Raw genomic sequence first — 15,625 nt, forward strand, 5'->3', positions numbered from 1 at the left:
CTCAGTAGTTTGTGTCTCTGCCCCTCCCACAATGGTGAGATTTCCTTGAAGTAGTTTGTGTCTCTGCCCCTCCCACAATGGAGAGATTTCCTTGAAGTAGTTTGTGTCTCTGCCCCTCCCACAATGGTGAGATTTCCTTGAAGTAGTTTGTGTCTCTGCCCCTCCCACAATGGAGAGATTTCCTTGAAGTAGTTTGTGTCTCTGCCCCTCCCACAATGGTGAGATTTCCTTGAAGTAGTTTGTGTCTCTGCCCTTCCCACAATGGTGAGATTTCCTTGAAGTAGTTTGTTTCTCTCCCCTCCCACAATGGAGAGATTTCCTTGAAGTAGTTTTTGTCTCTGCCCCTCCCACAATAAGGAGGTTTCCCCCAGTAGTTTGTGTCTCTGCCCCTCCCATAGTGGACAGATTTCCCCCAGTAGCTTATGTCTCTGCCCCTCCCACAATAGGGAGGTTTCCCTCAGTAGTTTGTGTCTCTGCCCCTCCTACAATAGGGAGGTTTCCCTCAGTAACTTATGTCTCTGCCCCTCCCACAATGGGGAGGTTTCCCTCAGTAGTTTGTCTCTGCCCCTCCCACAATGGTGAGATTTCCTTGAAATAGTTTGTGTCTCTGCCCCTCCCACAATAAGGAGGTTTCCCCCAGTAGTTTGTGTCTCTGCCCCTCCCACAATGGTGAGATTTCCCCCCAGTAGTTTGTGTCTCTGCCCCTCCCACAATGGTGAGATTTCCCCCCAGTAGTTTGTGTCTCTGCCCCTCCCACAGTGGAGAGATTTCCCCCCAGTAGTTTGTGTCTCTGCCCCTCCCACAATGGTGAGATTTCCTTGAAGTAGTTTGTGTCTCTGCCCCTCCCACAATGGTGAGATTTCCCCCCAGTAGTTTGTGTCTCTGCCCCTCCCACAATGGTGAGATTTCCCCCCAGTAGTTTGTGTCTCTGCCCCTCCCACAATGGTGAGATTTCCTTGAAGTAGTTTGTGTCTCTGCCCCTCCCACAATGGTGAGATTTCCCCCCAGTAGTTTGTGTCTCTGCCCCTCCCACAATGGAGAGATTTCCCCCCAGTAGTTTGTGTCTCTGCCCCTCCCACAATGGTGAGATTTCCTTGAAGTAGTTGGTGTCTCTGCCCCTCCCACAATGGGGAGATTTCCCTCAGTAGTTTGTCTCTGCCCCTCCCACAATGCGGAGATTCCCTTGAAGTAGTTAGAGTCAGATGTGGGAGGGGCCAGCCAAACTCTTTTACAAGAAGGGTTGCGATTTGCTCATAACTTGAGCCGCTATGCCTCCTCATCTATTTTCATGTGGATTTCACTGATGGCGTCCTCTGCTTTCCTATCAGTCCGGTATTCATTACACACAAGTCTACGAGGAGGTCGACTGATTATAAATAGGCCGATTTAATTGTCTGTGTATCCGGAGCGATCAGGCGGGCGCGCCTCGTCATTTCTCCGTACGGAACAGATGGGAAGCCCCGATTGGCCGCAGGAGCCGTTATTTGCCGCTTTCGTAAGCGAGCCCATCTGTGTTGACGTTCGATGTAAAAAGGGGGATTATGGTCGGTAATCATGTAAATCCCACTTTAATTAACAGAGATCCACTTCAGTCATTAGACTAATTACACACAAGGTGCCTTCATTAAAGGAGCGCTCCGCTGCGCATTAACTGGTGGTAAAATGGACGCGGCGATACAAACAGGGGCGAACTGACCATTCAAGCACTCGGGCACCGGCCGAGGGCCCAGGGTCAGTAGGGGACCCCATGAGATGCCCCTGGTACCTTTCATAGACTTTTTTTGGTGTGGTTTGAGTTTGGGTGAGGATGCAGGGGCCCCATGATCCCCTATTGCCCGGGGGCCCCTTGAGTTGTCAGTCCGCCCCTGGATACAACCCATGACTACTACAGGAGGTGGACAGACGCCCTGCTAAAAATAATACGACGGTTGGATCCAGGGTCAGTAGGGGGCCCCATGAGATGCCCCTGATACCTTTTCAGAGGCTTTTTTGGGTGTGGTTTGAATGTGGGAGAGGACACAGGGACCCCATGATCCCCTATTGCCCGGGGGCCCCATGCATTGTCAGTCCGTCCCTGGTGGAGATACAACCCACGACTACTACAGGAGGTGGACAGACGCCCTGCTAAAAATAATACGGCGGTTGGATCCAGGGTCAGTAGGGGGCCCCATGAGATGCCCCTGGTACCTTTCATAGACTTTTTTGGGTGTGGTTTGAGTTGGGTGAGGATGCAGGGGCCCCATGATCCCCTATTGCCCGGGGGCCCCTTGAGTTGTCAGTCCGCCCCTGGATACAACCCATGACTACTACAGGAGCTGGACAGACGCCCTGCTAAAAATAATACGGCGGTTGGATCCAGGGTCAGTAGGGGGCTCCATGAGATGCCCCTGGTACCTTTCAGAGGCTTTTTTGGGTGTGGTTTGAATGTGGGAGAGGACACAGGGACCCCATGATCCCCTATTGCCCGGTGGCCCCATGCGTTGTCAGTCCATCCCTGGCAGAAATACAACCCACGACTACTACAGGAGGGGGACAGACGCCCTGCTAAAAATAATACGTCGGTTGGATCCAGGGTCAGTAGGGGGCTCCATGAGATGCCCCTGGTACCTTTCAGAGGCTTTTTTGGGTGTGGTTTGAATGTGGGCGAGGACACAGGGACCCCATGATCCCCTATTGCCCGGTGGCCCCATGCGTTGTCAGTCCATCCCTGGCGGAAATACAACCCACGACTACTACAGGAGGAGGACAGACGCCCTGCTAAAAATACTCCGAGGGTTGGATCCAGGGTAGGCGAAAATCAGAAGGAGAATCCAACTTTTAGGGCTCATTCACACTACGGGGGGGGGCAGTAAAACCCAGAGACTGAGCTGTGCTTTTTACCATGCTCGCAACCGCTACCCCCTCTAGCCACAGAGGCAGTTTGACAAGCGGTGAGAAGTTGTTGTATCACCTCCTCACCGCCTGCTTTAGCCCCTTGAGCCCCGCACTAGTGCGTTGCTTGCAATTGAGAGGCGCCTGCAGAGCGACTCCCGGATCACGACTGGGAGTATAATTCCTGCAAAGCATTCTGGCTGCGGCACCCGCAGCCACTATAACAGGGAGTGGTAACTCAACTGTGGCTCAAACGCTGTGTTTTACTGCTCCCCCAAAGTGTGAACCAGTCTTTAGAGGAACCTTTCTGTCCATCGGAGTGTCTTTGAGGGCCCCTGGAGTAAAAGTTAAAGGATGAGAGCGCGAAAAAAAGGTGGCGCACGACTCTTTATTTTTTTCTCTTTGTAGTTCGGTTGCTAATAGATTTGAGGTAAATTTCGGTTTTGGATCCTCTGTGGTCAGAGGAGCAGGTTTGATGGCTCTTGGCCAGGGGCGGACTGACCATTTGGAAACTCGGGCAGAGGGCCCAGGGTCAGTAGGGGGCCCCATGAGATGCCCCTGGTACCTTTTTCATAGGCTTTTTTGAGATTGGGCAAGGACACAGGGGCCCCATGATCCCCTATTGCCCGGGGGCCCCATGAGTTGTCAGTCCGCCCCTGCTCTTGGCTGTTTTAGGTTCTGCTGGCTTTAGGTTCAACTACTTCCCCCTGTATTCCAGTAACGTCTGGAATAGAATGGGTTGGGAGAAGCGGCCTTTGAGCTGAATATACCTGTAGCCTCAGTCCTTCCCTGTTCAAAAGGGTGACCAGCAGGGGGCTGAGGTGTGCATAAATAAACTGGGGTCTAGAAAAGCAGGGTCCTTTGCACGGGTGGAGAGAGACCCAGCCTGGAGGGGCTGTCTGCCCCCCGGTTCCATCTAGTTGAAGTCTGCAGGTGGTTCATTATGGTGCCAGCTCAGAAGGAGCAGGAGGGGGGAAACTGCTGAAGCTGAAAGAGCAATCTGGAGAAAGTCTGCTGAGCATCTGACCTGGAGACAAGGTCTGGCTCATACTGGTAGGAGGTAGCCATGTCTACAGGTGAGTTAAGGCCTAAGAGAGAGATCCTGAAGAGACTGTTGCTTGGAAACAAGGTCTGGCTCATACTGGTAGGAGGTAGCCATGTCTACAGGTGAGTTAAGGCCTAAGAGAGAGATCCTGAAGAGACTGTTGCATGGAGACAATGTCTGGCTCATACTGGTAGAAGGTAGCCATGTCTACAGGTGAGTTAAGGCCTAAGAGAGAGATCCTGAAGAGACTGTTGCTTGGAAACAAGGTCTGGCTCATACTGGTAGGAGGTAGCCATGTCTACAGGTGAGTTAAGGCCTAAGAGAGAGATCCTGAAGAGACTGTTGCATGGAGACAAGGTCTGGCTCATACTGGTAGGAGGTAGCCATGTCTACAGGTGAGTTCAGGCCTAAGAGAGAGATCCTGAAGAGACTGTTGCTTGGAGACAATGTCTGGCTCATACTGGTAGAAGGTAGCCATGTCTACAGGTGAGTTAAGGCCTAAGAGAGAGATCCTGAAGAGACTGTTGCTTGGAGACAAGGTCTGGCTCATACTGGTAGGAGGTGTCTACAGGTGAGTTAAGGTCTAAGAGAGAGATCCTGAAGAGACTGTTTCTGTTTTGTCCTTTTTTTGTGAGAGACTTTTCCAGATTTGCTGGCTCGGAGCTGTTTCTAGTCTGGGATCCCCCTGAGCTGTTAGTCCACATCCCTTCTTCACCAATGGCCTGCTTAGAACAGACTGGTTTCTACTAGAGAGTGTCCTCAGTTACGTTGCACCAGTTCTGGAGCATTCCAAGGCTCACCTATTCCCCATCCCAGTTATTCAAACAGTAGACCCAAAACAAGAAAATTCTTCATGGAGACAACCTAGAACCTTGGAAAACGGCAAGACCAGCTTGGGGTCTGCTCTACATCTGTAACGTATGAGATTTCTCTTTGGGTTTTTGAAGGCACCAGTCATGCTTCTACTGATGTTTTGGGTTTTTTTGCGTACCGGTACTGCTCATACCAAGAAGAACGGGACACCCAGAAAGCTTGTCCTGAAAATGTAACTATCATGGACGGTACTTGGCTGTGTTGTTTGCAAGTGTATCAATAAGGCTACAGTCACCTGAAGGATGACTGGAGGAGACCATTTTCAAAGCCCTTAGGGAGCAATTAGACAAAGTGTGGAGGAGCAGAGGTCAGAAATGAACGGAAAGGAAGGAACAGGTCAGCCAGGGCGGAAGAAAATGTTCGGAAGGACACGGGTCCCAGGATATTCCCCAGACAGGCTCCCGGAAACAGATGGGTAATGAAAAAGGGACTACAACATTTTAATGTCGAATTTAACAACATTGGACCTTGATGGTAATTGAAAAGTGAAAGTTTTAGGGCCGATAGACACTCCTTTTAGGACATTAGGCCATCGTGTTATTGGCAAAGGAAAACGGGCCAAGGTTGTTAAAGATCAGCCACAGCAGTACCGCTGGGTCTACACCAACCTTTCATTGTCCTTCCTTCTCCCGCAGGTACCACGACCAGCAAGATGTCACCAGCAACTTTCTGGGTGCCATGTGGTTGATCTCCATCACGTTCCTCTCCATTGGTTATGGTGACATGGTGCCAAACACCTACTGCGGGAAAGGCGTCTGTCTCTTGACCGGCATTATGGTGAGTGACTCTTGATGAGCGCGGGGCGTCTAGACCAGGAGATATCCTTTTGATGTTGATGGGATGTATTCGGCAAAATAAAATCGGCACGGTAGTTTTGGAAGTCATGGACTTGAGTATTGAAACGTACCACATGGGAAAGATGTATTTATTATACAGAAAAAAAATCTTTATTATGCCTGAAAAGTTGACACTAACGAAGTCTAAAACATAAGCAGTGTTTGTAATCGTGATAGTTTTTGCGTGGTACATTCCGGTGCAGATGCTGCCGGTGCTAACAAATCTTACAGCTGAAGGACCACCTTACTAACCGTTCCATGTCTGCCATCCCTCTCTGCCAATCCCTCCACTGGCCTCCATTCAGTGTCCTCCACCCCTCTCTGCCAATCCCTCCACTGGCCTCCATTCAGTGTCCTCCACCCCTCTCTGCCAATCCCTCCACTGGTCTCCATTCAGTGTCCTCCGCCCCTCTCTGCCAATCCCTCCACTGGCCTGCATTCAGTGTCCTCCACTCCTCTCTGCTAATCCCTCCACTGACCTCCATTCAGTGTCCTCCACCCCTCTCTGTCAATCCCTTCACTGGCCTCCATTCAGTGTCCTCCACCCCTCTCTGTCAATCCCTCCTCTGACCTCCACTTGGTGTCCTCCATCCCTTTCTGCCAATCCCTCCACTGACCTCCATTCAGTGTCCTCCACCTCTCTCTGCCAATCCCTCCATTGACCTCCATTCAGTGTCCTCCACCCCTCTCTGTCAATCCCTCCATTGACCTCCACTTGGTGTCCTCCATCATTTTCTGCCAATCCCTCCACTGACCTCCATTCAGTGTCATTCACCTCTCTCTGCCAATCCCTCCACTGACCTCCATTCAGTGTCCTCCACCCCTCTCTGTCAATCCCTCCACTGGCCTCCATTCAGTGTCCTCCAAAACCCTAAACCTTAACCCCATGGCCCAATCTACAACCCCACAGCCCTATCCTTGTTCTGTTCTCTTAGCCCTATAGCCCAAATGTAACCCTACTGCACTCGCCTAACCCTATAGTCATAGCCTTAAATCCTGCAGCCTAGCCCTTTAGGTATATCTTTTATCCCATAGCCTAAATCTAACCCTACAGCTCTCTCCCAACCCTATAGTCTGCACCCTAGTGCCACAGGTATACCCTTACCTGACAACCCTAACCCTCACCCCATAGCCCTAACTCCAGCCCACACCTTACCCTGTTGTCCTACCCCTATATCCTGCAGCCTAACCCTATAGGTATATCCTTTACCCTACAACCCTAATCTTTACCCCATAGCCTAAATATAACCCTACAGCCCTCAGCTTACCCTGTTGTCCTCACCCTGTAGCCCACAGCCAAGTTCTAGAGGTATACCCTTGCCTTACAGCCCTGACCTTAACCCCATAGCCTAAATCTAACCCTACAACCCTCTCCTAAGCCTATAGTCCTAACCCTATAGTCTGCACCCCAGTGCCACTGGTAAACCCTTACCTGACAACCCTAACCCTCACCCCATAGCCCTAACTCCAACCCTACAGCCCTCACCTTACCCTGTTGTCCTACCCTTATATCCTGCAGCCTAGCCCTATAGGTATATCCTTTACCCTACAACCCTAATCTTTACCCCATAGCCTAAATCTAACCCTACAGCCCTCAGCTTACCCTGTTGTCCTCACCCTGTAGCCCACAGCCTAGTTCTAGAGGTATACTCTTCCCTTACAGCCCTGACCTTAACCCCATAGCCTAGATCTAACCCTAAAACCCTCACCTTACCCTATTGTCCTCACCCTGTAGCCCACAGCCTAGTTCTAGAGGTATACTCTTCCCTTACAGCCCTGACCTTAACCCCATAGCCTAGATCTAACCCTACAACCCTCACCTTACCCTGCTGTCCTAACCTTGTAGCCCACAGCCTAGTTCTAGAGGTATACCCTTACCTGACAACCCTAACCCTCACCCCATAGCCCTAACTCCAACCCCACAGCCCTCACCTTACCTTGTTGTCCTCACCCTGTAGCCCACAGCCTAGTTCTAGAGGTATACCCTTACCTTACAGCCCTGACCTTAACCCCATAGCCTAAATCTAACCCTACAACCCTCTCCTAAGCCTATAGTCTTCACCCTAGTGCCACAGGTATACCCTTACCTGACAACCCTAACCCTCACCCCATAGCCCTAACTCCATCCCTACAGCCCTCACCTTACCCTGTTGTCCTCACCCTGTAGCCCACAGCCTAGTTCTAGAGGTATACCCTTACCTGACAACCCTAACCCTCACCCCATAGCCCTAACTCCAACCCCACAGCCCTCACCTTACCTTGTTGTCCTCACCCTGTAGCCCACAGCCTAGCTCTAGAGGTATACGCTTACCTTACAGCCCTGACCTTAACCCCATAGCCTAAATCTAACCCTACAACCCTCTCCTAAGCCTATAGTCCTAACCCTGTAGTCTGCACCCTAGCCCCGCAGGTATCACCATAACCCCATAGCCCAACTTTCAACCCTACAGCCCACTCCTTACCATGTTGTCCCTAAAGCACCAATCCTAGCCTTCCATGAATACCCCGACCCTACAGCCCTACCCTAACCCCAACCCCACACCTGTTCCTGTAGTTCCCCATCTTCTTTTCTGCTCGTGCCTGCCCCATCAAAGATGTCAAGTTGGGCTTCGCCAACTTCAAAGAGCGTCCATTTTGCTCCTCTTCCAGTTGCCAGAACATTTGGGTCCGTTTTTTATGAAACTGAAATCTCTTTCTTAATTAGCGGCTATTGTTTTCTTGGCAAGATGGAAACAAAAACAACAAAAGAAGATGCAAAAAAAAAAAAAAATCATAAATGTAGAAGCTGCCCAACGCAGCTGACGGTTCCGTCTCTCAATATGTTCCCACGTCTGCTGCGAATGGCGTCCTGCGCCTTTTTTTCGAGGCTCTCTTCTTTGGATTTAGCCGGCTCAGCAGCACCGGCGGTGTATAATCAGCCTCCCGTTGATTAAAAATATCTCGTTCTAATTCGGGGACTCCAATTATCTCCTCAGCGGAATCCAAGTGTAATTATTTCTGCAGATTTTTTTTTTTTTTTTTCTTCTTTCCTCCGTCTTTTCGGAATTCATATTCCCTCCTGTCGCTCCCGCTCGTTTCGCTCTCTCTCTCTCTCTCTGTCTGCGTTCGGCGCCGGTTCCGGGTCTTGGAAATGCCCCGCGTTCCTTGTTTTATTGTATAATTAATGTCATTTTCTCGCTGAGTCATTTCATCTTAGGGGTTTTCCTTTTCCCTTTTTCAAGCTTCCTTCTCCCGGTGGCTCCCCGCTTCCCGCATACACGGTTATTGTTTTGCTGGGTAATGAGCCCTTAGCGGTAGGCCTCGCAGCTGCGTTGCCGTGGCAACTGAGTAGGCCGCGGCGCGGCCTGCGGAACGGCGACCCGTACGAACTGGAACGTTATGTTTTGGGGGGGGGGGGGGATTCGAGTTCTTTTGTCACATTGTAAAAATGGACTTAATGGCTGTTTTTCTTTTCAATCTGCGCAAGCTGTACAATTAGCGGCTCCGCTCGCCACCTCTCCCGCCGGGCGCCTCTTAAAGGGTAAATCCACCCTCGAGGGTCGGACATTCAAAAAATAATCTCGTGGGCTTCCCGCGGGCTCTTACATTTTATTGGGAGGAATGCTTTGTAGCCTAAAGTCAGTCTTTTAGCCTTTTAATTCTTTATTTGACTTTGAATGATCTCATTATGGTCCTGGGGGCGGGGCTTCATTTTCTTTGGCTTCTCTGATGATGGCATTGCAGACTGCACTGTGCATGACTGGTGGTCACATTCAATTGAGGGGTTCCCACCATCCCTGTGCTGAGTTCCCGGCTCTGTACACCCGCTGTGCCCATTATGAGGGGTTCCCACCATCCCTGTGCTGAGTTCCCGGCTCTGTACACCCGCTGTGCCCATTATGAGGGGTTCCCGCCATCCCTGTGCTGAATTCCTGGGTCTGTACGCCTGCTGTGCCCATTATGAGGGGTTCCCACCATCCCTGTGCTGAGTTCCCGGCTCTGTACACCCGCTGTGCCCATTATGAGGGGTTCCCGTCATCCCTGTACTGAGTTCCCGGGTCTGTACGCCCGCTGTGCCCATTATGAGGGGTTCCCACCATCCCTGTGCTGAATTCCTGGGTCTGTACACCTGCTGTGCCCATTATGATAGGTTCCCATCATCCCTGTGCCAAGTTCCCAGGTCTGTATGCCTGCTGTACCAGTTATGAGGGGTTTCCACCATCCTTGTGCTGAGTTTCCAGGTCTGTACGCCCGCTGTGCCCAATATGAAGGGTTGCCACCAGGGGTGGACTGACAACTCATGGGGCCCCCCGGGCAATAGGGGATCATGGGGCCCCTGTGTCCTCGCCCACACTCAAACCACACCCAAAAAAGCCTATGAAACGTATCAGGGGCATCTCATTGGTCCTTTACTGACCCCGGGCCCTCAGTCAGTGCCTGAGTTTCTGTATAGTCAGTCCGCCCCTGCTTCCCACCATGCCTGTGCTGCTGAGTTCCCGGGTCTGTACACCCGCTGTGCCCATTATGAGGGGTTCCCACCACCCCTGTGCCGAGTTCCCAGTTCTGTACGCCCACTGTGCCCATTATGAGGGGTTCCCACCATCCCTGTGCCGAGTTCCCGGGTCTGTACACCCTCTGTGCCCATTATGAGGGGTTCCCACCATCCCTGTGCCGAGTTCCCGGGTCCGTACACACGCTGTGCCCAATATGAAGGCTTCCCACCATCCCTGTGCTGAGTTCCTGGGTCTGTACGCCCCCTGTGCCCATTATGAGGGGTTCCCACCATCCCTGTGCTGAGTTCCCAGGTCTGTACACCCGCTGTGCCCAATATGAGGGGTTCCCACCATCCTTGTGCTGAGTTCCCGGGTCTGTACGCCCGCTGTGCCCATTATGAGGGGTTCCCACCATCCCTATGCTGAGTTCCCGGGTCTGTACAACCGCTGTGCCCATTATGAGGGGTTCCCACCATCCCTGTGCTGAGTTCCCGGGTCTGTACACCCCCTGTGCCCATTATGAGGGGTTCCCACCATCCCTGTGCTGAGTTCCCGGGTCTGTACACCCCCTGTGCCCATTATGAGGGGTTCCCACCATCCCTGTGCTGAGTTCCCGGGTCTGTACAACCGCTGTACCCATTATGAGGGGTTCCCACCATCCCTGTGCTGAGTTCCCGGGTCTGTACAACCGCTGTACCCATTATGAGGGGTTCCCACCATTCCTGTGCTGAGTTCCCGGGTCTGTACACCCGCCGTGCCCATTATGAGGGGTTCCCACCATCCCCCAGGGAATGTCAGTGGAGGAAAGGACAGAAATAAAGCGGTGAAGTATGGCGCAGGGATCCGTCTCTTTTTATTGGATGGATCAGGTCCGCAGACTCCACCCATCTCTGAGAAAGACCAACTTTTAATATACAGGTCCCTTTGATTTCCTTTGTTCGTGGTTTGGCCGTCTCTCTCCCTTCCTGCCTGATGGCTCTCGGTATCTATAATTGCGCTTTGTCGGGGTGCGCAGTCAGTCGGTCCGTTCTTTTTTCTCCATTCGCGAGCCCCTTTGTGCGGCCCGGCTGCCAAGATTACACATCACACTATAAAGGGCCCTGTGAATGCGGCCATTGTGCCTGCTGACGGCGAGCGCCGATCGCTCTCAGATGTAGTCGTCTCCCGCCTCACATCTCTCTAATTGGAAGTGGTATAAATTTTGTATGAATTGTCACCCTTCCAATCGCTGACCTACTTATCGCCTCGTTGCCGCACACACAGGCAGCGCCTACAATTCAGCAGAGATTTCAGAGGGCCGGACGCACTGCGAGACGCTCCGCCACCGGGCCTGAAAAACCTGCGACGCCCACTAAACAGGGCGTGTCACCGGAGGGAACGGGTATATGGCATATAAGCTTCAAACGGATCTCCATCCTTCTGGTGTACTGGCTCCTCCCCTTCAGTCTTGCACAGGTGTACCGGCTCCTCCCCTTCAATCTTGCACAGGTGTACCGGCTCCTCCCCCTCAGCCTTGCACAGGTGTACCGGCTCCTCCCCCTCAGCCTTGCACAGGTGTACCGGCTCCTCCCCTTCAGTCTTCAACAGTTGTCCCTGCTCCTCCCCTTCAGCCTTGCACAGGTGTACATGCTCCTCCCCTTCAGTATTGTACAGGTATCCCGGCTCCTCCCCTTCAGTCTTGCACAGGTGTCCCAGCTCCTCCCCTTCAGTCTTGCACAGGTGTACAGGCTCCTCCCCTTCAGTATTGTACAGGTGTCCCTGCTCCTCCCCTTCAGCCTTGCACAGGTGTACATGTTCCTCCCCTTCAGTATTGTACAGGTATCCCGGCTCCTCCCCTTCAGTCTTACACAGGTGTCCCGGCTCCTCCCCTTCAGTCTTGCACAGGTGTCCCAGCTCCTCCCCTTCAGTCTTGCACAGGTGTACAGGCTCCTCCCCTTCAGTATTGTACAGGTGTCCCGGCTCCTCCCCTTCAGTCTTGCACAGGTGTACATGCTCCTCCCCTTCAGTATTGTACTGGTGTCCCGGCTCCTCCCCTTTAGTCTTGCACAGGTGTCCCGACTCCTCCCCTTTAGTCTTGCACAGTTGTCCCAGCACCTCCCCTTCAGTCTTACACAGGTGTCCCGGCTCCTCCCCTTCAGTCTTGCATAGGTGTCCCGGCTCCTCCCCTTCAGCCTTGCGCAGGTGTCCCGGCTCCTCCCCTTCAGTCTTGCGCAGGTGTCCCGGCTCCTCCCCTTCAGTTTCGCACAGGTGTCCCGACTCCTCCCCTTCAGTCTTGCACAGGTGTACCGGCTCCTCCCCTTCAGTCTTACAAAGGTGTCCTGGCTCCTCCCCTTCAGTCTTGCACAGGTGTAGCGGCTCCTCCCCTGAACTGAAACGGCTTACTCTGATTTCACTGCACACTGTGAGCTTCTCACAATGTGCATTAGAAGCTGCAGTCAGTCAGAGCTTTGCCTCATTTCCTGGCTGGAGGACATCCAGCATCATCTAGCTTTTTCCAACCCAGCCTGACAGTCCCTGGCCCCGCCCCTTTCAATCTTAAAGTCTCGGCATCATATGTGGGCGGTGCCTATGCAAATACAGCCTGCCTAGGAACGCCCACTCCTGCAGACTGACACCCACCCATCAAGACATTTTGATACTTGCATAAGTCTTCCCACTGCTGGAATCAGGGTTTAGGAACTTGATGTTTCCAGGAAGCCATCTACTGGCCCCTCCCACCGGCTATGATCTGCCTGGATTGCATAGAGAAGCTTAGAGACCTAGTGGATCTAAAGTAAGGTGTTTAAAAAATGTAATTAGCATGTTAATGGGGGGGGGGGGACCTGGGGAAGACACAACTGAGCAGATTAAACCTCAGCTTTAGGTTTGAACAGAGATACACTGAGGGACTCTGAGGCCAGGAGGAGTGCAGAGATGGCGGGAAGGTCTTCTCACAAATTGCATCCATTTTTAATCCATAAATCAAGAATTACCTCAGTCACCCGTGCTGTACTTAGGAGGCCAGTAGGTGACTCGGCTCCACTATAGCTAAATTACTATACAGTAATTGGCAGACCCTTTAATTTAGTTGGGCTGACCCTGTAGTTGAGGTGGATTGACCCTTTAATTCGATGGACTTACCTTTTAATTCAGGTGGACTGACCCTTTAATTCAGGTGGACTGACTCTTTAGTTGCGGTGGACTAACTCTTTAGCTGACCCTTTAATTGAGGTGGAATGACCCTTTAGTTGCGGTGGACTGACCCTTTAGTTGCGGTGGACTGACCCTTTAGTTGAGGTGGATGACCCTTTAGTTGCGGTGGACTGACCCTTTAGTTGCGGTGGACTGACCCTTTAGTTGCGGTGGACTGACCCTTTAGTTGCGGTGGATGACCCTTTAGTTGAGGTGGACTGACCCTTTAGTTGCGGTGGACTGACCCTTTAGTTGCGGTGGACGACCCTTTAGTTGCGGTGGACTGACCCTTTAGTTGCGGTGGACTGACCCTTTAGTTGCGGTGGACGACCCTTTAGTTGCGGTGGACTGACCCTTTAGTTGCGGTGGACTGACCCTTTAGTTGCGGTGGATGACCCTTTAGTTGAGGTGGATGACCCTTTAGTTGAGGTGGATGACCCTTTAGTTAAGGTGGACTGACCCTTTAGTTGAGGTGGATGACCCTTTAGTTGAGGTGGATGACCCTTTAGTTAAGGTGGATTGATCCTTTAGTTGCGGTGGATGACCCTTTAGTTGCGGTGGATGACCCTTTACCTAAAATGGACTAACCCTTTAATTCAGGTGGATTTACCTTTTAATTAAGGCAGATTAACCCTTCAATTAAGGAGGACTGGCCCCCTAATTCAGGTGGACTGACCCTTTAATTCAGGTGGACTGACCCGTTAAGTACAGCTCCCATTTGGAATGTAAGCAGAGATGGACACTAGTAGTGTATTTTTTTCGGAGGGGATGGAGAGGTCATTGTGTAAGCTCCTTTCCCATTTTAATACACAGCTGGTTACATAAATCCTTGCCGGATATTTAGAATACACCCGTACATCGGGATTACAAGTCGCTCCAAGGGCGGACACAAGGGCGTATGATAATGTACCCTCAGATATACGGATATTCGGCTTGTCGAGCGAGAGGAAAGACAGAATTTAAGTCAAGCTGTCAGACGCGCAGCAACGTTGCGGTTTTGTAGAGCAGATCGAGACGAGGTAGATACTGCCTTCCCTCTTTATTCTTAAAGCAAACCTGTCATTCTTCCCACTGATCCCCAATGTAAGGGACATTCTTCCCACTGATCACCAATGTAAGGGACATTCTTCCCACTGATCACCAATGTAAGGGACATTCTCCCCACTGACCCCCAATGTAAGGGGCATTCTTCCCACTGACCCCCCAATGTAAGGGACATTCTTCCCACTGACCACCAATGTAAGGGACATTCTTCCCACTGACCACCAATGTAAGGGACATTCTTCCCACTGATCACCAATGTAAGGGACATTCTTCCCACTGATCCCCAATGTAAGGGACATTCTTCCCACTGACCCCCAATGTAAGGGACATTCTTCCCACTGACCCACAATGTAAGGGACATTCTTCCCACTGATCCCCAATGTAAGGGACATTCTTCCCACTGACCCCCAATGTAAGGGACATTCTCCCCACTGATCCCCAATGTAAGGGACATTCTCCCCACTGACCCCCAATGTAAGGGACATTCTTCCCACTGATCACCAATGTAAGGGACATTCTTCCCACTGACCCCCAATGTAAGGGACATTCTTCCCACTGATCCCCCAATGTAAGGGACATTCTCCCCACTGACCCCCAATGTAAGGGACATTCTTCCCACTGACCCCCAATGTAAGGGACATTCTCCCCACTGACCCCCAATGTAAGGGGCATTCTTCCCACTGACCCCCCAATGTAAGGGACATTCTTCCCACTGATCACCAATGTAAGGGACATTCTTCCCACTGACCCCCAATGTAAGGGACATTCTTCCCACTGATCCCCAATGTAAGGGACATTCTTCTCACTGATCACCAATGTAAGGGACATTCTTCCCACTGATCACTAATGTAAGGGACATTCTTCCCACTGACCACCAATGTAAGGGACATTCTTCCCACTGACCACCAATGTAAGGGACATTCTTCCCACTGATCACCAATGTAAGGGACATTCTTCCCACTGACCCACAATGTAAGGGACATTCTTCCCACTGATCCCCAATGTAAGGGACATTCTTCCCACTGATCCCCAATGTAAGGGACATTCTTCCCACTGATCCCCAATGTAAGGGACATTCTTCCTACCGACCACCAATGTAAGGGACATTCTTCCTACCGACCACCAATGTAAGGGACATTCTTCCCACTGACCACCAATGTAAGGAGCATTCTTACCACTGACCACCAATGTAAGGAACATTCTTCCCACTGATCACCAATGTAATGGACATTCTTCCCACTGACCACCAATGTAAGGGACATTCTTCCCACTGACCACCAATGTAAGGGACATTCTTCCCACTGATCACCAAT

General features: G+C 51.6%; 1 protein-coding gene across 1 annotated transcript in view; it reads left to right on the top strand.

Annotated features, from left to right (window-relative positions):
• Positions 1-15,625, top strand: part of LOC149430703 (small conductance calcium-activated potassium channel protein 3) — a 110,974-nt gene that overhangs the window by 75,770 nt on the left and 19,579 nt on the right. Inside the window, exon 4 of the mRNA XM_089666076.1 lies at positions 5,425-5,566. Coding sequence (XP_089522202.1) covers positions 5,425-5,566 — 142 coding nt within the window. The remainder of the gene's footprint in view (positions 1-5,424; positions 5,567-15,625) is intronic.

This window comes from Staurois parvus, unplaced genomic scaffold (genome assembly GCF_062004578.1).
Source record: "Staurois parvus isolate SC_StPar_1 unplaced genomic scaffold, SC_StPar_1.0 ptg002513l, whole genome shotgun sequence".
NCBI classification, from domain to species: Eukaryota; Metazoa; Chordata; class Amphibia; order Anura; family Ranidae; genus Staurois; species Staurois parvus.